This window comes from Schistocerca piceifrons, chromosome 2 (assembly GCF_021461385.2).
Source record: "Schistocerca piceifrons isolate TAMUIC-IGC-003096 chromosome 2, iqSchPice1.1, whole genome shotgun sequence".
In the NCBI taxonomy this organism is placed as follows: Eukaryota; Metazoa; Arthropoda; class Insecta; order Orthoptera; family Acrididae; genus Schistocerca; species Schistocerca piceifrons.
The window spans coordinates 36,335,346-36,361,029 of NC_060139.1; the positions used below are offsets into that span (position 1 = coordinate 36,335,346).

A 25,684-nucleotide genomic window follows, 5' to 3' on the forward strand; every position below is an offset into this window, starting at 1 on the left:
AAAAAATTGTACTTTGTACGGGTGCTGATTACCATGCAGTTGAGCACCCCACAAACCAATCATCATCATCATCCATGACACTCGCTGCATCTTACTGGCCCTCCACATCAAGAAGGAGCAGCACCTTGTCGAGAAGTCCAGTTTCACTTGCAACCTCAGAAGATAGAATGACTTCGCTGACTCGATCGATGAGTTTGTTGATCATGGGAACTATCAGATATCTGCAGATGCAAGTATGGAACTTCTAGATGTGGATAAGGGTCATGCAGATGCCAATAGTTTTTGTTATACATACCTCTACATATATGGTGGTGGTGTTAAAGAAGAAAAGCCATAATTGACAGTGTTCAAAATCAAACAGCTTGATGGCTGTTAATGCTGAAAAGATCCAACAGGAAAGATACTGTGTGATGACAAGACTGCTGGAAGTGTTAGTGACTAAAAGCCATTGTCATCAGTGAAATACATAGGTATTATAATCAAGTTATTGAAAATAATTTTCACAGCCTACAAGATGTGCGGTATGGGTTACAAACGGTTACAAACTGTCCTCTGATTAACATCCACAAGATTAGCTATCTCCTAAATTTGATGTTGAAAGTTGTAAATACAAATGGGAACAATGTAATGTAGAATCACCATCAGTTAATTTTGGTACTCTTCATTAAACCAAGTCTGTAAATGGGGATCTGTCACACCCTATAATAGTGAATAGGTGGTTACATGTGAAAAGACAGTGATTCCAGTGAATCTACCAATCATTTTCGGTGGTGAAGAACAGAATGAATTATGTTTGCTGAAACAGGACCCTTCAAATAACAGCTTCATGGTGTCACAATTACTTACCAGAGTATACATTTTCACTATAATTTTTTTTTCTGCCACCAGGTATTTTTCACTTTGTCTAGTTCTTTGAGTATTGATGAAATGGGGCACAAAATGAAAGGGCAAGCATCACTAATATGAGAACATTCCCATACCATAATCACCAACCTCATCATGTATGTGAATTTTATAAAATACTAGCTTAGTGCCTGTTGCTTCACTCGTGTAGACCGTGTGGTCTGCAGAGATTTCTTTTGTTTTTATTTAATCGAATTTGTATGTTGTTCACAATTTGCAACACCTTCTAAGGTTTTCACACTAGTTAAGGCCATATAATCTTGGTCTTTCCTAAATGTACTTCTGACCAAAAGGCGACTGTGTAGCTGAAGTCCAGAGTTTTTGTTTTCTCGTACACACACAAGCAGACATATATGTCTGCTTGTGTGTGTGGGGGGGGGGGGGGGGTCTAGCTTCAAAATTGCTTTAATAGCGACATATTTCAAGAAACGAAAAAGTCATCCCCTATTTCACCCCCTTAAAAAAATCCCTTCTTATATGATGGCTACAGTGTAAGAGTCACACCTTCTCCAAATTTCAAGCCTGTATCCTTAGCAGTTTGGGCTTGGTGATGATGAGTCAGTGAGTCATTCAGTCAGGACATTGCCTTTTATATGTAGAGATTTCAAATTTCACCAACTTTACATTTATATTCAGCCATACATAGGTGTAATTCTGTTCAGCCTAAATTATTGACAGTTTGTCTTGCCAAAACATTACAAGAGGAAGGATTTTTCAAATACTCAAATTAATTTTAGTATCATATTATGTGAAACATTTATTAGGAGGAAACATTAACATCTTGAGATCGGGTATTCTGCCAGATATCAGCATCATACATGCACAATATTTCTACAATGTCTTTCATCATCTTTATTAAGTGCTACCTGAGACTGCTTGTTGAGTGAAATGGGTCAAGTACTGGACTCGTTCCACTCAATGAGCAGTCTGTCGGAGGTAGCACCTGCTGAAGATAGTGAGTCACATTTCCAGATATTGTGCACAAAATTTGCTGATATATGGCAGAATACCCAACACTTCAAGATTTCAACAGAATGACAGGAAGGCCTAAAGAATAACAGGAAATGTATTTTCTTCGCAAGTTAGTTAGGCTAAGCTGTACAACTTGCTTTAACACCAAAATTGAGTTAGGGTGTTTTCTGCATTGTGGAATAATGATTCCTGATATAGCTCTGCACTAATGTAGTATTTTGCCACACACACACACGCACACACACACACACACACACACACACACAAACATAAAAGAGAAGTGTCAGAATTACAGTTTAGTAACATAATTGGATGGAGGCAGAATTGCAGACTAGACTTATATTATTGACCTATTATTTCTCAACAAAATCACCACACATGAGACAAAGGACCAAGTTTGATTTTCAAAGACACATGCTGTTCTGGCAATTCTCACTATGTTTCTGTAACACATAATCCAGTTTTGTGTGTGTGTGTGTGTGTGTGTGTGTGTGTGTGTGTGTGTGTGAGAGAGAGAGAGAGAGAGAGAGAGAGAGAGAGAGAGAGAGAGAGAGAGAGAGATGAACAAAATTAGTTATTTTACTAGTTAAATGACTTATCTGTTAACTTTAAAAGGTATTTGTGTCATTTTCAATTTGTGTATTTATAGCTGTGCAAATATTGGTCATGCTCATTAAGCTGCAAATATTGGTCATGCTCATTAAGTAACTTGTTAATATTTTAATTTGCTTTTTGTTGATATTTCTGTAGAAGGAAGTTTTAATTTTTAATTGAAATAACTTGTTCCTAGCCGAATTCCATGCCTACCTAAACTACTGTCGCTCATTACGGTTTGAAGAGCGGCCTGACTATTCTTACCTTCGTCAGCTATTTCGGACACTCTTTCATCGTCAGGGCTTCACGTACGACTATGTGTTTGACTGGAACATGCTGAAATTTGTGAGTACCTAAAGGAAACCTAGAGAGTTGGTTCTTAAAGAACTTAATTAGTTTCTTCAGTTAAAAGTAAAATAAGTTATGCTACTTAATTGTGTTAGGAAAGTACTTTTGATACATGTCAAATATTGCTTTTGTGTAGGGAGGATCTAGACATGGAGGACCAGAAGAACAGCAACGTGAGCGACGTTTTACATCGAGAACAGCTCAAGGTGCTACAGGTCCTGCTGTATGTACAGGGGCTGCAGCAGGAGTTGGTGCTACTAGCCGTCGCACTCAGACACCATTCGATACAGTCAATACTCCCCCTGGCAATGCTCCTCCAGTTACCACAGCAAATCCTACAACTGGTGAGCGTCATCTACTGCCACTAAGTAATTCATTTGTGAAAATCTAATATATTTTCTCTTACTACAATTCTGAAAGTTTCTCAGTACTTTGAGTGATAAGGCATTTTTTGTTCAGGCTCTTCTGTGCCTTTGTGATAGTGAATGTCGATTCTAAATACCACATATATCAGCCTTTGAGTGTTACTTTTGGCTTTATTTCTGTAGATTCAAGTATTTGTGACACCTTTCTTTTATCATTACTTTATTTTCATAAGAATTTTATATGTGACATATAGTACATTATTACAACAATCACAAGCAAAAATCTCTGTCGTACCATTATATAATCTATCTGATACCTTCTAGTATCTCCAGGATTCTTCCATGTATACAACCTTCTTTTATGATTCTTGAACCAAGTGTTAGCTATGATTAAGTTATGCTCTGTGCAAAATTCTACCAGACGGCTTCCTCTTTCATTTCTCTCCTCCAATCCATATTCACCCACTATGTTTCCTTCTCTCCCTTTTCCTACTCTCGAATTCCAGTCCCCCATGACTATTAAATTTTCGTCTCCCTTCACTACCTGAATAATTTCTTTTATCTCATCATACAATTCATCAATTTCTTCATCTGCAGAGCTAGTTGGCATATAAACTTGTAGTACTGTAGTAGGCATGGGCTTCGTGTCTATCTTGGCCACAATAATGCGTTCACTATGCTCTTTGTAATAGCTTACCCACACTCCTATTTTTTTTATTCATTATTAAACCTACTTCTGCATTACCCGTATTTGATTTTGTATTTATAACCTTGTATTCACCTGACCAAAAGTCTTGTTCCTCCTGCCACCGAACTTCACTAATTCCCACTATATCTAACTTTAACGTGTCCATTTCCCTTTTTAAATTTTCTAACCTACCTGCCCGATTAAAGGATCTGACATTCCACGCTCCGATCCGTAGAACGCCAGTTTTCTTTCTCCTGATAACGACGTCCTCTAGAGTAGTCCCCGCCCAGAGATCCGAATGGGGGACTATTTTACCTCCGGAATATTTTACCCAAGAGGACGCTATCATCATTTAACCATACAGTAAAGCTGCATGCCCTTGGGAAAAATTACGGCTGTAGTTTCCCTTGCTTTCAGCCATTCGCAATACCAGCACAGTAAGGCCGTTTTGGTTAGTGTTGCAAGGCCAGATCAGTCAATCATCCAGACTGTTGCCCCTGCAATTACATAAAAGGCTGCTGCCTCCTTCAGGAACCACACGTTTGTCTGGCCTCTCAACAGATACCCCTCTGATGTGGTTGCACCTACGGTATGGCCATCTGTATCGCTGAGGCACGCAAGCCTACCCACCAACGGCAAGGTCCATGGTTCATGGGGGTAGGACTGTTATGTTATGATGGTGGACTATTTGAACATCATCTGTGAGGAAACGTACATAATTAAACAAACTGTTATGTTATGGTTTGTTTAATTATGTACGCTTCCTCACAGATGATGTTCAAACAGTCCACTGTCATCTTCAATGCATGTTGCCGCTCTTGTAGACAGGTGTTGTGTTGCCGATCAGAGCTCAGTTTTGCATTCCTTTACCTAGGCCAAGCATATAACATATGAGTGAGAAGTTCCTCTCTTGTGTCCATTCTGCACTGGTAGACGTTGTTCTTCAGACACCCCCACAAACAGTAATCCAGTGGGGTAAAATCGGGTGACCTCGGTGGCCAACCAGACTCCACGGAGACCGATCCAACAACCAGGATACGTTGTGTTGAGATACTGTGTCACTGGCTGTACAGAATGTGTAGGAGCTCCGTCATGCTGAAAGTACATATGAGCTCATGTTGCCAAAGGGATATCCACGTATTTTGGTAACGCATTTTGAAGAAACTCAAGATACAGTGTCCCAGTAAGATGTTTATCTAAAACGACTGGACTGATGAGTTGGTCATCAATAATACCGCACCATACGTTGACTGAGAAACGTCGTTGAAAATTCGTTTCCACAGTAGTGTGCACATTTTCACTTGCCCATACATGAGAGTTGTGCATGTTGTTGATTACGTTGCAGGTATATGTTGATTCATCAGTGAAAAGAGTACGTGGAATTAATCGCTCATTGGCAGTAATGTATTGACAGAATTCTTGCTGGGTGGCAGCATCTCCTTCATGCAGATGTACACTCATGTTTGTGGAATACCAAGTTGGGCAGCAATTCTTCTAGAGCTAGTAGTAGAGTTACAGTCCACTGCTTGAAGAATGTTCTCAACTTCATTAAGAGTTTGTTGTACAGGATTTTCAAAGACATTTACACTGGGAATTATACCATGCTTACGCAATCCGTGAAACACCTTGCTATCTGGCACTCTGCGATTCAGAAATCGTTGTTGGTATTCTTGCACAGCAGCTCTGGAATTCCCATTGGAAATACCATAGACAAACACCGCGTCAGCATACTCTGCATGTGAGAAGATCCGTGGCATTTTCACTACAACAAGCACTGTTGGACTGAGACTTGAGGTAACCAACTGCACCATGTGCAAGTGAAGTGCATACTGACACAGTTAGTAAGGATGACACTACATGTTTCCTGTTCCTAGTTGTTTTCATTGATTTACCCAGAAATGGTTCAGAAAAAGGCATATGTTTATTAGGAGTTTTTCTGTTTAGAATCACCACTAGCATGACTCCTCAAAGCATGTACTTTTCCTCCTGACTCGTCCTGTATAATCTGAAGGGGATGAATTATCGCAATGAACTGAAGTATGAGATGTCACAAGAAGCTAACAGTGCAGCCCCGTGAAGTTTCTCAGCATCAGTCGCAGCCACACTGAACAGAAAATGACACAGACTGTCAAGCAAATGTAGTTTGATTTTCTGTCTACAAAGTAAACGTGGTGAAAACATAAATAATGTGAAAGGGCATGAACTATCCTACAGAACTTCCGTATCAGGTGTTGCTAAATGCAAACAATGCAGCGAAATACTTGCAGTTTCTCAGCAATACTCACTGTCATCTGGAACAGAAACTATCAGAGATCTGACCATCTTCACTAGGAACTGTTCACTTCAAAACTACATATCTTGAAATGTATTTGTCCAGTGTTAATACAATTTTAATAGAACAATGGAAATTCCAGGTAGGAATATCAACAGTGTAAGAAAAGATAGATTGCTACTTACAGTTTTAAAAGACACGTTAAGCTGCAGACAGGCACAGCTAAGACACGTACATAAATCTTTTGGCCACAGGCTTCATCAGCAAAAGAGAAACAAACACCATTCATACACACAAGCAAGCATACCTTGTGCACATGTGACCACCAATCCCGAGATGCTGGAAATTGAAGTCATGTGTGTATGAATGGTGTGTGTTTCTCTTTTTCTGATGAAGGCTGTGGCCAAAAGCTTGATGTAAGTGTCATTTACTTGTGCCTGTCAGCAACTTAATGTGTCTTCTTTACAGTAAGTAGCAATATAACATTTCCTACATTGTTAAGATTTTAATAGGTTATAGGCTCACATATTGGTAGTACAAATCTCAAGTTACAGAATTTTCCTGTCACAAATGAAAAAGTTCATATCATTTTTCTAAATTAATTTTTTCTCAGCCCACAATAAACCTATAACAGAAAGGTTGGATTGGTTTTGGAGTTCTCTTTCAAGATTATCATAAACTGCAACCACTGTAATGGCACAATGTTATAATGATTTTATATGAAAGCAAGGGGAAACTACAGCCGTAATTTTTCCCGAGGGCATGCAGCTTTACTGTATGATTAAATGATGATGGCGTCCTCTTGGGTAAAATATTCCGGAGGTAAAATAGTCCCCCATTCGGATCTCCAGGCGGGGACTACTCAGGAGGATGTCGTTATCAGGAGAAAGAAAACTGCCGTTCTACGGATCGGAGCGTAGAATGTCAGATCCCTTAATCGGGAAGGTAGGTTAGAAAATTTAAAAAGGGAAATGGATAGGTTGAAGTTAGATATAGTGGGAATTAGTGAAGTTCGGTGGCAGGAGGAACAAGACTTCTGGTCAGGTGACTACAGGGTTATAAACACAAAATCAAATAGGGGTAATGCAGGAGTAGGTTTAATAATGAATAGGAAAATAGGAATGCGGGTAAGCTACTACAAACAGCATAGTGAACGCATTATTGTGGCCAAGATAGATACGAAGCCCACACCTACTACAGTAGTACAAGTTTATATGCCAACTAGCTCTGCAGATGACGAAGAAATTGAAGAAATGTATGATGAAATAAAAGAAATTATTCAGATTGTGAAGGGAGACGAAAATTTAATAGTCATGGGTGACTGGAATTCGAGTGTAGGAAAAGGGAGAGAAGGAAACATAGTAGGTGAATATGGATTGGGGGACAGAAATGAAAGAGGAAGCCGCCTGGTAGAATTTTGCACAGAGCACAACATAATCATAACTAACACTTGGTTTAAGAATCATGAAAGAAGGTTGTATACATGGAAGAACCCTGGAGATACTAAAAGGTATCAGATAGATTATATAATGGTAAGACAGAGATTTAGGAACCAGGTTTTAAATTGTAAGACATTTCCAGGGGCAGATGTGGACTCTGACCACAATCTATTGGTTATGAACTGTAGATTAAAACTGAAGAAACTGCAAAAAGGTGGGAATTTAAGAAGATGGGACCTGGATAAACTAAAAGAACCAGAGGTTGTACAGAGATTCAGGGAGAGCATAAGGGAGCAATTGACAGGAATGGGGGAAATAAATACAGTAGAAGAAGAATGGGTAGCTTTGAGGGATGAAGTAGTGAAGGCAGCAGAGGATCAAGTAGGTATAAAGACGAGGGCTAGTAGAAATCCTTGGGTAACAGAAGAAATATTGAATTTAATTGATGAAAGGAGAAAACATAAAAATGCAGTAAGTGAAACAGGCAAAAAGGAATACAAACGTCTCAAAAATGAGATCGACAGGAAGTGCAAAATGGCTAAGCAGGGATGGCTAGAGGATAAATGTAAGGATGTAGAGGCCTATCTCACTAGGGGTAAGATAGATACCGCCTACAGGAAAATTAAAGAGACCTTTGGAGATAAGAGAACGACTTGTATGAATATCAAGAGCTCAGATGGAAACCCAGTTCTAAGCAAAGAAGGGAAAGCAGAAAGGTGGAAGGAGTATATGGAGGGTCTATACAAGGGCGATGTACTTGAGGACAATATTATGGAAATGGAAGAGGATGTAGATGAAGATGAAATGGGAGATACGATACTGCGTGAAGAGTTTGACAGAGCACTGAAAGACCTGAGTCGAAACAAGGCCCCCGGAGTAGACAATATTCCATTGGAACTAATGACGGCCTTGGGAGAGCCAGTCCTGACAAAACTCTACCTTCTGGGGAGCAAGATGTATGAAACAGGCGAAATACCCTCAGACTTCAAGAAGAATATAATAATTCCAATCCCAAAGAAAGCAGGTGTTGACAGATGTGAAAATTACCGAACTATCAGCTTAATAAGTCACAGCTGCAAAATACTAACACGAATTCTTTACAGACGAATGGAAAAACTAGTAGAAGCCAACCTCGGGGAAGATCAGTTTGGATTCCGTAGAAACACTGGAACACGTGAGGCAATACTGACCCTATGACTTATCTCAGAAGAAAGATTAAGGAAAGGCAAACCTACGTTTCTAGCATTTGTAGACTTAGAGAAAGCTTTTGACAATGTTGACTGGAATACTCTCTTCCAAATTCTAAAGGTGGCAGGGGTAAAATACAGGGAGCGAAAGGCTATTTACAATTTGTACAGAAACCAGATGGCAGTTATAAGAGTCGAGGGACATGAAAGGGAAGCGGTGGTTGGGAAGGGAGTAAGACAGGGTTGTAGCCTGTCCCCGATGTTGTTCAATCTGTATATTGAGCAAGCAGTAAAGGAAACAAAAGAAAAATTCGGAGTAGGTATTAAAATTCATGGAGAAGAAATAAAAACTTTGAGGTTCGCCGATGACATTGTAATTCTGTCAGAGACAGCAAAGGACTTAGAAGAGCAGTTGAATGGAATGGACAGTGTCTTGAAAGGAGGATATAAGATGAACATCAACAAAAGCAAAACAAGGATAATGGAATGTAGTCTAATTAAGTCGGGTGATGCTGAGGGAATTAGATTAGGAAATGAGGCACTTAAAGTAGTAAAGGAGTTTTGCTATTTAAGGAGCAAAAAAACTGATGATGGTCGAAGTAGAGAGGATATAAAATGTAGACTGACAATGGCAAGGAAAGCGTTTCTGAAGAAGAGAAATTTGTTAACATTGAGTATAGATTTAAGTGTCAGGAAGTCATTTCTGAAAGTATTTGTATGGAGTGTAGCCATGTATGGAAGTGAAACATGGACGATAAATAGTTTGCACAAGAAGAGAATAGAAGCTTTCGAAATGTGGTGCTACAGAAGAATGCTGAAGATTAGATGGGTAGATCACATAACTAATGAGGAAGTATTGAATAGGATTGGGGAGAAGAGAAGTTTGTGGCACAACTTGACCAGAAGAAGGGATCGGTTGGTAGGACATGTTCTGAGGCATCAAGGGATCACCAATTTAGTATTGGAGGGCAGCATGGAGGGTAAAAATCGTAGGGGGAGACCAAGAGATGAATACACTAAGCAGATTCAGAAGGATGTAGGTTGCAGTAGGTACTGGGAGATGAAAAAGCTTGCACAGGATAGAGTAGCATGGAGAGCTGCATCAAACCAGTGTCAGGACTGAAGACCACAACAACAACAACAACAACAACAACAACAAAGGTTACTTAATTGGATAGCAGCTGCGACAGGGTTAATTTCGCATGTGATGAGTTTTAATTCGGCTGCACTGCAATTGTGGGAAAAGAAATAGTATTGCAGAGTATAAATTTATTCATGTAAATTTGGGGAGCTGAAGCAAACCAGTTGGGTAGAAGAGGCACTTTTTCCTGATGTTCTTATAAAGATCGATTATACAAGGGATGCGACATATTAGAATTCTTCTGAATAATTGCACGATTTATGAGCATCTTTTTGTTTGACTTAATAGTATCATCTAATGATGGGATTCTGCATACTAGTTTTATCATTTAAGTTTAATGAGGGTCCATAAATGCCAATGTTTATCTTGTTATTGTAGGGTGGGCGGGTAAGCAGGCAAACAGGCAGACTGATTATTGCCATACCTGTGTAACGTGCCTAATGTTTGTTAATGCAGTATATGGTTGTCTGCATTTTTTAATCTGCATTTTCAACTAGTCTGAGTTATTTACAAGTATTGTCCATCAAAAGTAAAACATTCGAAAGCTCTTCTCTCTCTCTCTCTCTCTCTCTCTCTCTCTCTTTCTTTTTTGAGTGGACTCTTTCCAATTTGAGAGTTGTCCTGAAGTAACAAATAACGTGGATGCCCTATTATATTTAAATTTCATAACTACAGCAGTACCATAAGCGGTATGTGTCAAACGGCAAGGTAAACAGACTATAATTTTTATGCAGCCACCAAATTACAATACTGAAATATGTGTTTAATCCAACTATTTTCACGTGTCACAATGTATTATTGTAAGCAACATCATAAGAAAACTGGACCACCACTGTCACAATATTAGTTACAGATTCAGTTAAGATATTGAAGAAATATATGATGAGAAAAAAGAAATTATTCAGATGGTTAAGGGAGATGAAAATTTGTGTAGGGGGGGATTGGAATTCAATAGTAGCAAAAGGAAGAAAAGGAAAAATTTATAGGTGCAAGTGAACTGGGGGAAAGGAGTGAAAGAGGAAGCTGCCTGGTAGACATTTGCACAGAGCATAACTTAATCATAGCTAACACTTGGTTTGTGTGTCATGAAAGGAGCTTGTGTATGTGGAAGCGACCTGGGGACATTGGAAGGTTTCAGATGGCAAGACAGAGATTCTGGAACCAGATTTTAAAGTGTAAGACATTTCCAGGAGCAGATGTGGATTCTGACCACAACTAATTGGTTATGAACTGCAGATTAAAACCTAAGAACTTGCAATAATGTAGGAGACTAAGGGGATGGGACCTTGATAAGTTGCAAGCATCTGAGGTGGTTGAGAATTTTAGAGACAGGAATAGGCAACAATCAACTAGAACAAGGTAAAGAACTACAGTAGAAGACAAATGGGTAGCTTTGAGAGATAAAATAGTGAAGACAGCAAAGGATCAAATAGATAAAAAGACAAGGCTTGGTAGAAAACCTTGGACAACAATGAATATTGAATGTAATTGATGGAAGGAGAAAATACAAAAATGCAGAAGATGAAGCAGGCAAAAGAGAATACAAATGTCTAAGAAATGAGATTAATAGGGAGTGCAAAATGGCTAAGCAGAAATGGCTAGAGGACAAATGTAAAGATTTAGAAGCATATTTCACTAGCGGAAAAATAGATACCACATACGGGAAAGTGAGAGGTTTTTGGAGAGAAGAGAAGCAGCAGTATGAATATCAAGAGCTCAAATGGAAAACCATTCCTCTGAAATCCTGAATGTATCAGTGATAAAATTCAGGGAGCTAGAGATTATTTACAACTTGTACAGAAACCAGACAGCAGTTAGAGTTGAAGGGCGGAGAGGAAAGCAGTGGTTGAGAATGGAGTGAGACAGCCTCGTAGCGTACCCCTGATGTTATTCAGTCTGTACATCGAGCAAGCAATCAAAGAAACCAAAGAAAATTTTGGAATAGGGATTCAAGTCCAGGGAAAAGGAATAAAAACTTTAGAGATTTGCTGATGACATTCTAAGTCTGTCAGAAAGCAAAGGACTTGGAAGTGTGGTTGAACAGATTGGACAGTTTCTTGAAAGGAGGATACATGATGAACATTAGCAAAGACCAATCAAGGATGGTGGAATGTAGTCAAATAAAATTAGGTGATGCTGAGGGAATGAGAAACTTAAAGTAGGGGATGACCTTTATTTGGGCAGTAAAATAACCAATAGCCAAGTAAAATGTAAACTAGTCTTGGCAGAAAAATGTTTCTGAATAAGAGAACATTGTTAACATTGAATATGGATTTAAGCGTTTGTATGGGAAAAAAACATGGACAATAAACAATTTAGACAATAAAAGAATATTAGCTTTTGAGATGTGGTGCTACATAAAAATGCTTAAGTTTAGATGGTTAGATGTAACAAATGAGGAGGTACTGAATAGAACTGAGGAGAAAAGAAATTTATGGCATAACCTGACTAGAAGAAGGGATTGGTTGATTGCACACATTGAGACATCAAGGGATCACCAATTTAGTATTGGCAGTGAGCCTTGAGCAGCCGCTGGTGAAGTATAAGTGCAGCAGCAGTGCAGTAGCAAGTCACATTTATAGCTTTCATATTTGTTTTGTAGTTTGATTCTTAATTTCTTTCCGAGTGTTTGTGTGCTTGCATATTTAATTACACAAAATCCTTGTGTATTCTCGTATTTGAGAGGAGTTATATTGCTTATTGATAACTGTAAAGTATAAATTCGCGGAGTCGTTAGTCAGTTGTTTGTTTTGGACAGTCGGTGCTTTCTGTTTATTTCGTAGAATCAGTTAGCAGCAGACAGAGGCCAGTGCAGTTTCATCTGTGCTTGCAGAGTGAAGTGTGCGAGCAGCAGTAGCAGAAACTAGTTGAATATTCAGTTTTTTGTATTAGTTACGCAGGTTTAATTCAAATTACTTTGTGTGTTTGTGTGCTTGCGTGGTGAAATTTTTTGGATCTTTGCGTATTTTCGAATTAGAAGGGGTGTACTAAGACAGGGGTAGGTTCGCATTGTAATATCTGTATAGTGGCGTAGTCGTGGTCATTTGATTGCTTAGTTCGTAAGTAATTGTTCATATATCGTAGCTCAATCTGGCGCTGGTGACGCAACTGTGCAGTCGAATATTGCTGTTTTATTTGTCACAACTCTATATCTCCATATATTAGCAGTAGGATGGATAGGGTGTGTGCGTGCATAGGAGGAACTGGCCGCAGTTCGCGAGCAGCTGAGCATGCTGTTGGCCACGGTCAGCTGCCTTCAGGCTGCTGCCTTGGGGTGCAGCGACAGCGGAGGGTCTGGTGCGTCGCTTGAGTCACCCCAGGTGTTGCTTACTGCATCCGCTGACACAGCCGCCAAGGCACTTTCTAGTGTATCTGGCGCGTTGGGGCCGCCCTCACCTCAGGGTGGGTGGCGGACTGCAATGCGTTCGCGTCGCTCAAGGCAGAGGGTTAATGTGGAGGCTGGCCGGCTGCCCTCGCCCGTTCATCCTGTCAGTCGGCAGGTGGCCGCTCCTTCTGCAGGGCCCGACCAGACACACGGGGACAAAGGCTTACTGGTTATTGGGAGCTCCAACGTTAGGCGGGTGATGGAGCCCCTTAGGGAAATAGCATACAGGGCTGGAAAGAATTCCAACATGCACTCGGTTTGTCTGCCGGGGGCCTCATTCAAGATATGGAGGCGGCCTTCCCTGCGGCTATCGATCGTATGGGGTGCAGTCGTCTGCAAGTAGTTGCTCACGTCGGCACCAATGATGCCTGTCGCTTGGGTTCTGAGGCGATCCTCAGTTCGTACAGGCGGCTGGCGGATTTGGTGAAGACCGCTGGCCTCGCACGCGGGGTGCAAGCAGAGCTCTCTATTTGCAGCATCATTCCCAGAGTGGATCAAGGTCCTTTGGTTTGGAGCTAAGTGGAGGGTCTCAACCAGAGGCGTCGTCGACTCTGTGATGGTCTTGGCTGCAGATTTCTAGACTTGCGCTGTTGGGTGGGGAATTGTAGGACGCCCCTAGATAGGTCAGGGGTGCACTTCACAAAGGAAGCGGCTACTCGGGTAGCAGAGTACTTGTGGTGTGCACATGGGGGTTTTTTAGGCTAGGCAGTAGTGTGAGGTGTCCTGATGAACACTCACCACTCGACGTGCAGGCAGGGAAATCAGGACATGCTCAGTGTAAAGACACTTCAGCTATCAAGATATAAGCAGTAAATTTTCAGAGTGTTCAGAATAAAGTTCCTGAATTTACTGCCCTCCAGGAAGCGTTTGGCGCGCAAATTATTCTCGGGACTGAGACCTGACTGAACCCTGAGATAGGAAGTTCTGAAATATTTAGTGAGGGTTGAAACGTGTATCGGAAAGACAGATTAGACACCGTAGGAAGTGGTGTCTTCATTGCAGCTGACAAAAAATATTGTGTCCACTGCGGTCGAAGTAGAGTGTGATTGTGAAGTTATCTGGACACGTTTTACAGGGCTAGGAGAAATAAAGTTAATTGTTGGGTGTTATTACTGTTCACCAGGTTCCACCGTGACAGTCCTAGAATCATTCAAACGGAGTCTACACTTTGTATCGCAGAAGTACCCGGATCATGCTATATTAGTCAGAGGCGACTTCAACCTACATAGTATAGACTGGGATGTCTATGGATTCATTACAGGTGATACAGACAAGCCATCATGTGAATTACTTTTGAACACATCCAAAAACTGTCTTGAGCAGCTAAATCGACAGCCAACGCGTAATGGAAATATTTTAGATCTGGTAGCCACGAACAGACCAGACCTCATCGACAGGGTCAGTGTTGAGACAGGGATTAGTGGTCATGATGTTGTCATTATGACTATGGTTACAAAAGTTAAAAAGTTGGTCAAGAAGGCTAGGAGAGTATTCTTACTAGAAAGAGCAGATAAGCAGTTGTTAGCATCCCACTTAGTAAATGAATTGACTTCTTTTACTTCCGGTACGATGGACATGGAAGAATTATGGGCAAATTTTAAACACATTGTAAATCACGCATTGGAGAAGTACGTGCCCAAAAAGTGGGTTACGGATGGAAAAGACCCACTGTAGTTTAACAGCACACTTCGGAGAATGCTCAGGAAGCAAAGACAGTTGCATTCGCGGTACAAGAAAGATCGGGAGAATGAGGACAGGCAAAAGTTAGTAGAGATTTGTGCTGCTGTAAAAAGAGCGATGCGCGAAGCATACAACCACTACCACCGTCATACCTTAGCAAAAGATCTTGCTAAAAACCCAAGGAAATTCTGGTCTTACGTAAGATCGGTAAGCGGGTCGAAGGCTTCCATCCAGTCACTCAATAATCTGCGTGGCCTGACAACGGAAGACAGCAAAACAAAAGCTGAAATTTTAAATTTAGCATTTGAGAAATCTTTCACGCAGGAGGATCGTACAAACATACCGCCATTTGAGTCTCGTACAGATTCCCATATGGAGGACATAATGATAGACATTCCTGGGGTTGTGAAGCAGCTGAATGGGTTGAAAATAAATAAATCGCCAGGTCCTGATGAGATTCCAATTTGGTTTTACAGAGAGTACTCTACTGCATTGGCTCCTTACTTAGCTTGCATTTATCACGAATCTCTTGCCCAACGTAAAGTTCCGAGCGACTGGAAAAAAGCGCAGGTGACACCTGTATATAAGAAGGGTAGAAGGACGGATCATCAAAATTACAGACCAATATCCTTAACATTGGTTTGTTGCAGGATTCTCGAACATATTCTCAGTTCGAATATAATGAATTTCCTTGAGACAGAGAAGTTGCTGTCCATGCATCAGCACGGCTTTAGAAAGCATCGCTCCTGCGTAACTCAACTTGCCCTTTTTTCACATGATATCTTGTGAACCATGGATGAAGGGTATCAGACGGATGCCCTATTCCTTTACTTCCGGAAAGCATTTAACTCGGTGCCCCACTGCAGACTCCTAACTAAGGTACAAGCATATGGGATTGGTTCCCAAATATGTGAGTGGCTCGAAGACTTCTTAAGTAATAGAACCCAGTATGTTGTCCTTGATGGTGAGTGTTCATCGGAGGTGAGGGTATCATCTGGAGTGCCCCAAAGAAGTGTGGTAGGTCCGATGTGGTTTTCTACCTACATATATGATCTTATGGATAGGGTGGATAGCAATGTGCGGCTGTTTGCTGATGATGCTGTGGTGTACGGGAAGGAGTCGTCGTTGAGTGACTGTAGGAGGATACAAGATGACTTGGACAGGATTTGTGATTGGTGTAAAGAATGGCAGCTAACTCTAAATATAGATAAATGTAAATTAATGCAGGTGAATAGGAAAAAGAATCCTGTAATGTTTGAATACTCCACTAGTAGTGTAGCGCTTGACACAGTCCCGTCGGTTAAATATTTGGGCGTAACATTGCAGAGCGAAATGAAGTGGGACAAGCATGTAATGGCAGTTGTGGGGAAGGCGGATAGTCGTCTTCGGTTCATTGGTAGAATTTTGGGAAGATGTGGTTCATCTGTAAAGGAGACCACTTATAAAACACTAATACGACCTATTCTTGAGTACTACTCGAGCATTTGGGATCCCTATCAGGTTGGATTGAGGGAGGACGTAGAAGCAATTCAGAGGCGGGCTGCTAGATTTGTTACTGGTAGGTTTGATCATCAAGCGAGTGTTACGGAAATGCTTCAGGAACTCGGGTGGGAGTCTCTGGAGGAAAGGAGGCGTTCTTTTCGTGAATCGCTACTGAGGAAATTTAGAGAACCAGCATTTGAGGCTGACTGCAGTACAATTTCACTTCCGCAAACTTACATTTTGGGGAAAGACCACAAAGATAAGAGAAGAGAGATTAGGGCTCGTACAGATGCATATAGGCAGTCATTTTTCCCTCATTCTGTCTGGGAGTGGAACAGGAATAGAAGATGCTAGTTGTGGTACGAGGCACCCTCCACCACGCACCATATGGTGGATTGCGGAGTAAGGATGTAAATGTAAATGTAGGGTGAGAGGGGGCATGGTAAAAATTGTAGACGGGGCACAAGAGACGAATATAGTAAGTAGACTCAGAAGGGTGTAAGTAGATGTCTGCTTGTGTCTGTATATGTGTGGATGGATATGTGTGTGTGTGCGAGTGTATACCCGTCCTTTTTCCCCCTAAGGTAAGTCTTTCCGCTCCCGGAATTGGAATCACTCCTTACCCTCTCCCTTAAAACCCACATCCTTTCGTCTTTCCCTCTCCTTCCCTCTTTCCTGATGAGGCAACAGTTTGTTGCGAAAGCTTGAATTTTGTGTGTATGTTTGTGTTCGTTTGTGTGTCTGTCGACCTGCCAGCACTTTCATTTGGCAAGTCACATTATATATATATATATATATATATATATATATATATATATATATATATATATATAATAGAGGGAAACATTCCACGTAGGAAATATATATCTATATATATATATATACAGGGTGATTCAAAAATGCATGTAAATATTTTAAGGGTGTATTTGTGAGGTAAATATAAGACAAAAATGTTCTATAAATGTTTTTCCATAAACGTTTAATTCCAGAGTTATCGTTAAATACGAAAGTCATGTCCGTATCAAAACGACGGTAGTGCAAGCAGCAGGATGCCATATTCTGGTACGTAATTCACATACGTATCTCCCAACAGTTGATTCGAAACTGCATGAATAGTGTTTGTTTTTGTTTGCACGTGATGTTTACTCCTACTGTACGGAAGATGGCGCTGATGTTGTTGGTAACGGAAAAGTACGTCCTGTCGTTCATTCATCGTCGGAAGGCTAAAGGTTTCGTGCACATGATGTACTCAAACAGTGAGTATGCTGATATGCACCTTGTGTATGGTGCAGCAGATGGAAATGCACTTGCAGCAAGACGAAGGTACAGTGAGCTGTTTCCAGGAAGACGGTTACCAAGTCATCAGACGTTTGTATCTGTGGACAGACGTATGCGGGAGTATGGCATTCGTCCTGGGCCACATTCAGGTCGACCACTTGAGCATGCAGTGAACGTCGAGGAACATGTTTTGGACCTGGTAGACCAAGATCCATCTATCAGTACGAGACAAATTAGTGCAGCTGTACGACTTCCACAATCTACTGTATGGCGGCTGCTTCGGAGACAACAGTTGCATCCATTTCACCTGCAAAAAGTGCACGAATTGACACCTGAAGACTATCCTCGCCGTCAGCAATTCTGCCAGTGGTTACAAGAGCGTCATTTGAATGATCCAATGTTCATTCGGCGGATATTATTCACAGATGAGGCCATGTTTACTCGTGCGGGTGTAATCAATTCGCATAATATGCACCAGTGGACTGTCGAGAATCCTGGCGCAAGAATTGTGCGTGGATATCAACATCAATTCTCCATAAACATTTGGTGTGGTATTGTGGGGAATTACTTACTCGGACCTCATGTTCTGCCTCCAAGGCTGAATGGGCACGCGTACTGCGAATTTTTGGAGGGAGAATTGCCTGGATTGTTACAGGATGTCCCTCTTGCAACACGAGCCACCATGTGGTTTATGCACGATGGTGCTCCCGCCCATTACAGCCGCAACGTAAGGGCGTACCTCAATTCTGCGTATCCACATCGATGGATAGGTCGCGGAGGACCAATTGCTTGGCCAGCCAGATCACCTGACCTGAACCCTTTAGACTTTTATTTATGGGGCCGACTAAAGACATTGGTGTATTCTTCTGCAGTACCGAACAGAGAAGTGCTACAACAAAGAATTGAAGGTGGTTGTGAAATTATTCGTGGAGAGTTGAACGGACTGTGTAATGTGCAGAGATCATTGATGCGACGAGCACGGGTCTGTCTGCAAGTTCAGGGACAGCATTTTGAACATGCATTGCATTAAGATTTGTGCAAATACAGTACAGTACAGTACAGTCTGTAAAATGCTTCAATTTTCCTTAGTTATTGTGCATTGCTGTAGTTCAATCAACAGGACCTAAATTAATACAGTGTTCGCGAGGAATTGTTTCAGTTTGTTACGTCACGTTTATTTATCAGTTTGCGTTGTTAGTCCAAATGCACTGTAATTAAACTGTGAACTCTGGGAATTAAATACCTTACGTTGTATTGAATGTATTATCCTGTTTTGTTCATAACTCTGTAATAAGCCAAGTATGGAAAAAATTGTATAGAACATTTTTGTCTTATATTTACCTCACAAATACACCCTTGAAATATTTACATGCATTTTTGAATCACCCTGTATATATATATATATATATATATAATATAAACAAACAAAGATGAGGTGACTTACCGAACGAAAGCGCTGGCAGGTCGATACACACACAAACAAACACAAACATACACACAAAATTCAAGCTTTCGCAACAAACTGTTGCCTCATGAGGAAAGAGGGAAGGACGAAAGGATGTGGGTTTTAAGGGAGAGGGTAAGGAGTCATTCCAATCCCGGGAGCGGAAAGACTTACCTTAGGGGAGAAAAAAGGACAGGTATACACTCGCGCGCGCACACACACACATCTCCATCCGCACATACATACGCACAATATATATGTTACATTTTTATTATTGAAAAAGAACACCTAACTCGATTACTTACATGACATAAAAAGAAACATACTGTAAATTACTGGCGTTACTCATCATTATTCACTAATGTCATCGTTACTGGAATCATCGGAAGAGTCTACATCAGAAATAGATTCATTTCCTCCTCCCCTGCCACCCTCTGTGTCGTTCAAGAGCACGTCATCTTCTCTGCCATCCAGAGTATTTGAAATACAGCATTTCTTGAATGATTTTACGGTCATTGGTGCTTCAGCGCATTTCCAGGCAGCTGAAACCCAGTGCGCAATAATGTAGGGTGCAGCACATTTAATTGTTCCTGTCCGAGTCAGTTCATGGTTTAGTTTACAAAACCATTTTTCATACTGTTCCTGAACGTAACCTTTGAAAGGCTTAGTTATACTAACGTCCAGGGGTTGTAATACAAAAGTCATTCCTCCAGCAGGAATAACAACAAGGTCACTGGGTAGTCTGTGGAGCTTCTTTTGTATGTCGTCAGTGAGATGACCACGAAATGCATGAAGACAAGTCATGCATATCAGCGCACACTCTGCTGCAGAGTGAAAATCTCATTCTGGAAACATCACCCAGGCTGTGGCTAAGCCATGTCTCCGCAATATCCTTTCTTTCAGGAGTGCTAGTTCTGCAAGGTTCGCAGGAGAGCTTCTGTAAAGTTTGGAAGGTAGGAGACGAGGTACTGGCCGAAGTAAAGCTGTGAGGACGTGGCATGAGTCGTGCTTGGGTACCTCAGTTGGCAGAGCACTTGCCCGCGAAAGGCAAAGGTCCCGAGTTCAAGTCTCGCTCCGGCACACAGTTTTAATCTGCCAGGAAGTTTCATATCAGCGCACACTCTGCTGCAGAGTGAAAATCTCATTCTGGACAAATCATTGTTGTTTGCTTGGAAAGCTCACCAGGAAGGAGTTCCCACGTTTCTGAGCCAGTCAGGTATTAAATTTTCAGCCGTCCATCCCTTCTCTCGATTCTGAACAATGACATCATTAGGGAATAGCTTTTCATTTTTTGGTGTCTTGGGGCTTGTTTTTCACTTGAAGATGAAAAAAGGGGGAAGTTTGTTCCCGACTGCTGATTGCCAGCATTACTGTTACACGCTGTTTCCACATCCAAATGTTTTGATGGTAACTTCTTTTGTTTCCTTCTCATCAGTCGTGAAATTGCGTGGCATATCAAACTAAATTGGAGTCTCATCAGCGTTGCCTGTTTGGCCCATCGAAAAATTCTTCTATTTCCGAAGTGTGATAACATACCGCTTAAATTCTTGAAGTTTCTTCTGAAGCTTTTGGCATACTGTTGTACGGCGTCACAGAGATAAATTCACTCATCTCATAAAGCGATCAACCCATCTGGCTAGCCTTAAACTCTTGCTTCAGTATATTAATAGCTGCAGCCACCTCTTTTGCTTTTTTTATTATGGTGTCACTGGTCTCAGGTTGCCCATTCTTCCTCCTTACTTGAGCAAATTCCAAAAGATTTACTTCAACATCAGGATGTCTTCCTTTGCGAGGTCCAGTGAATTTCTTTCTAGTAGTGGTAGCTGCAAATAATCCCAGTTTCTGTTTCTTCCATAAGCGAACATTACTCTCCGCTACATTGAACTATCTTCCAGCCAATCTGTTAGCATATTTTTCAGGATAAAGAATTACTTCATGTTTGAAAGTAGCTTCAAATATTCTTCTCTGCTTGCCTTCCATTTCGTGACTGCCTGATGCAAACACGATGTGAAGTACTGTAGTAGGCCAACAATAATGAAATGAGGTTGAAAAGTGCAACAATGTGTTGTAATGTGAGGGACAGTACCTAAATTTCAATGAAACGAGAAAAAAAGGACAAGTTTTATTTGAACCGAAGACTAAAGAAAGTTTCCTCTTGTGGCAGTAATGGATTTTGTTCCGACACCAGTGAACAGAATTCAGAACTGGAAATATATACCAGCTCTTTTTAACTCGATAGCGTCTGATTTGCGTCTACCTTTCTTTAATTCACAGATACTATACCTGTATTTCCTTGCTAGAGTTTAATAAATGTTTTGCTACTTCAGATCATATAGGGTAAGAAATACCAGTTAATGGTTCAAGTTGTACTCGAATCTAATGCTCCATTGAATCTTATGCACACTCCAGTTTTGAGTACTTCGTATGATAAAAAGAAATGTGCACTAAATTCCAATAAATATGGTATACTCTCTGAAAGAAAGGTGTTAACCTATAACATTTTTGGTTCAACACTAAATCTTTGAGCCTATAGTTTAATCCCTCTCTTGGTTTTTTTAATCAGTTTTATGAAAAAGAAAGTTGCTATTCACCATATAGCGGAAATACTGAGTCACAGATGGGAACAACAAATAGACTGTCACAAATAAAGCTTTTGGCCAGGAAGGCCTTTGGAAAAAAAAGAGACAACTCACATGTACATGCACTCACGCAAACACAACTGAAACACACATGACTGCAGTCTCAGGCAACAGGCCATTAATCTTTGCTTTTTTTACAATTTATAAAATGTGGAAGTCAGTGTGTGTGGCAAAGTCTGTTAATTGTAGCGTGTGAAAGCAATTCAAAAACGTGAATAACGTTTTCCGAAGTGCTACACATAACATACATATATCTGCAGAATCTATTGACCGTAAGTAACACCTTTAAGTGGAACTTATATGGTAGGTATTTCATGAAACTGTACCTCATTTAGTGCTTATTTGCTGTCATTTTCTTTCTATCTTGCCACAGATACGCAACAAGCCTCACAAAGCTACAGCAACAAAAAACCCTGAAAACAAAGGAAACCTTCTGATGATGAGCTGCTAGGCAGCTTGAAACCGGTTAAGGATTATTGAAATACATCTATTTAAAAAGGCGACCGGTTCTGGTAATTTCTGAAAACCTCAGCATCCCGTAATATTCATACTACCATTAATACTTAGCATAGTCTCAACACCACCTTTTTCACAATAGACCACACAGAATGAAATGGCAAAGTGATACGACACTGGAATCAATTTTGGAAAGACACCAGTTCCAATTCTCACGTGGCCACCCAGATTCCTGTTTTCCGTGATTTCCGTAAATCACTTAAGATAAAGGCCGGCATGGATCCTTTGAAAGGACAGGGCTAATTTCCTTCCCCATAGCTCATCAATCCAAGCATACAGTCTTTGTCTGATGGCCTCATTGACGAGGGAGCTTTAAGCTATAATCTTCCTTGCTTAGCTTCCTAATAGAACAGTGTTCAGTATTACCCTTCAAACCTTCCATTTTCTCAGTCCAAAAGCAGATGCTAAATAGCCTCATTATTTCTCCACAACTTACACAATAAGAAAATAATTGTCACTGTTCCTCTCCTGAATGACAGTTACCACCTACTCTCTTAACACCACCTAAAGATTAGTCACATCCTGCTGTCAAACATACCCCTTCTACACACCGTGTTGAAATTTTACGTACAAACAAAATGGATTCAATCACTTCGTAATGTTGTTACCTGTCAATAAAAATTGATTAGATCTCAGAAATACTCTGAAAATTAGCTACCAGTCATAAACCTGGAGATTGGTTTGGACAGTTATATTACTTGACTAGCCACTGTAATGTTGATCATCATACGCCCTCAGCTTATTTCAGGCAGTTATGGGGGAACTTTTAGTTAAACATTGGAAAATCCAGGATGGAATGTAACAATATTATGAAAAGGAAAGTTGCTACTCACCATATAGAGGAGATGCTGAGTCACAGATTGGTACAACAAAAAGACTCCCACAATTAAAGCTTTCAGCCATAAGGCCTTCATCAAACACACACACACACACACACACACACACACACACACACACACGAGCACAAACGCAACTCACACACACTACTGCATTCGCAGGCAACTGAAACCACACTGCGAGCAGCAGCACCAGTGTATGATGGGAGTGGTGACTGGGTGTAGGTAAGGAGAAGGCTGGGGTGGGAAGGGGGACTGTCTGACACACCCACCATACTATCCCTCCCCCTCCCCGCCCCAGCCTCCTCCTTACCCCTACCCAGTCGCCAGTCTCATCATGCACTGGTGCTGCTGCTCACCTCCTCCTTACCCCCACCCAGTCGCCAGTCTCATCATGCACTGGTGCTGCTGCTCACAGTGTGGTTTCAGTTTTCTGAGACTGCAGGTGTGTGTGTGTGTGTGTGTGTGTGTGTGTGTGTGTGTGTGTGTGTGTGTTCTATTGTTGACGAAGACCCTATGTCCTATGGCTGCAAGCTCTAATTGTGAGAGTCTTTTTGTTGTGCCTGTCTGTGACTCAACATCTCCCCTATATGGTGAGTAGCAACTTTCCTTTTCATAATATTAGAACTTTAATGTTGGAATATAGGACATGGTAAACACAACTTAATTTACAATGTAATTTTTATGTATGTGTATATATATATATTGTTGCGAAAGCTTGAATTTTGTGTGTATGTTTGTGTTTGTTTGTGTGTCTATCGACCTGCCAGCGCTTTTGTTCGGTAAGTCACCTCATCTTTGTTTTTATATATAATTTTTCCCACGTGGAATGTTTTTTTCCATTATATATATATATATATATATATATATATATATATATATATATATATATATATATATATGAATATAATAGAGGGAAACATTCCACGTGGGAAAAATATATCTAAAAAGAAAGATGATGAAACTTACCAAACAAAAGCGCTGGCAGGTCGATAGACACACAAACAAACACAAACATACACACAAAATTCTAGCTTTCGCAACCAATGGTTGCCTCGTCAGGAAAGAGGGAAGGAGAAGGAAAGACAAAAGGATATGGGTTTTAAGGGAGAGGGTAAGGAGTCATTCCAATCCCGGGAGCGGAAAGACTTACCTTAGGGGGAAAAAAGGACAGGTATACACTCGCACACACACACATATCCATCCACACATACACAGACACAAGCAGACATTTGTAAAGGCAAAGAGTTTGGGCCGAGATGTCAGTCGGGGCGGATGGACAGAGGCAAAGATGAAGTTGAAAGACAGGTGAGGTATGAGCGGCGGCAAATTGAAATTAGAAATTAGCGGAGATTGAGGCCTGGCGGATAGCGAGAAGAAAGGATATGCTGAAGGGCAAGTTCCCATCTCCGGAGTTCTGACAGGTTGGTGTTAGTGGGAAGTATCCAGATAACCCGGACGGTGTAACACTGTGCCAAGATGTGCTGGCCGTGCACCAAGGCATGTTTAGCCACAGGGTGATCCTCATTACCAACAAACACTGTCTGCCTGTGTCCATTCATGCGAATGGACAGTTTGTTGCTGGTCATTCCCACATAGAACGCTTCACAGTGTAGGCAGGTCAGTTGGTAAATCACGTGGGTGCTTTCACACGTGGCTCTGCCTTTGATCGTGTACACCTTCCGGGTTACAGGACTGGAATAGGTGGTGGTGGGAGGATGCATGGGACAGGTTTTACACCGGGGGCGGTTACAGGGGTAGGAGCCAGAGGGTAGGGAAGGTGGTTTGGGGATTTCATAGGGATGAACTAAGAGGTTGCGAAGGTTAGGTGGACGGCGGAAAGACACTCTTAGTGGAGTGGGGAGGATTTCATGAAGGATGGATCTCATTTCAGGGCAGGATTTGAGGAAGTCGTATCCCTGCTGGAGAGCCACATTCAGAATCTGATCCAGTCCCGGAAAGTATCCTGTCACAAGTGGGGCACTTTTGGGGTTCTTCTGTGGAAGGTTCCGGGTTTGAGGAGATGAGGATGTGGCTCTGGTTATTTGCTTCTGTACCAGGTCGGGAGGGTAGTTACGGGATGCAAAAGCTGTTTTCAGGTTGTTGGTGTAATGGTTCAAGGATTCCGGACTGGAGCAGATTCGTTTGCCACGAAGACCTAGGCTGTAGGGAAGGGACCGTTTGATGTGGAATGGGTGGCAGCTGTCATAATGGAGGTACTGTTGCTTGTTGGTGGGTTTAATGTGGACGGACGTGTGAAGCTGGCCATTGGACAGGTGGAGGTCAACGTCAAGGAAAGTGGCATGGGATTTGGAGTAGGACCAGGTGAATCTGATGGAACCAAAGGAGTTGAGGTTGGAGAGGAAATTCTGGAGTTCTTCTTCACTGTGAGTCCAGATCACGAAAATGTCATCAATAAATCTGTACCAAACTTCGGGTTGGCAGGCCTGGGTAACCAAGAAGGCTTCCTCTAAGCGACCCATGAATAGGTTGGCATACGAGGGGGCCATCCTGG

General features: G+C 41.3%; 1 protein-coding gene across 2 annotated transcripts in view; it reads left to right on the plus strand.

Annotated features, from left to right (window-relative positions):
- LOC124777356 (casein kinase I) overlaps positions 1-25,684 on the plus strand; it is a 113,584-nt gene that overhangs the window by 78,486 nt on the left and 9,414 nt on the right. For both annotated transcript variants that reach the window (XM_047252731.1, XM_047252730.1), the window contains exons 7-8: positions 2,666-2,814; positions 2,954-3,161. In XM_047252731.1, coding sequence (XP_047108687.1) covers positions 2,666-2,814; positions 2,954-3,161 — 357 coding nt within the window. The remainder of the gene's footprint in view (positions 1-2,665; positions 2,815-2,953; positions 3,162-25,684) is intronic.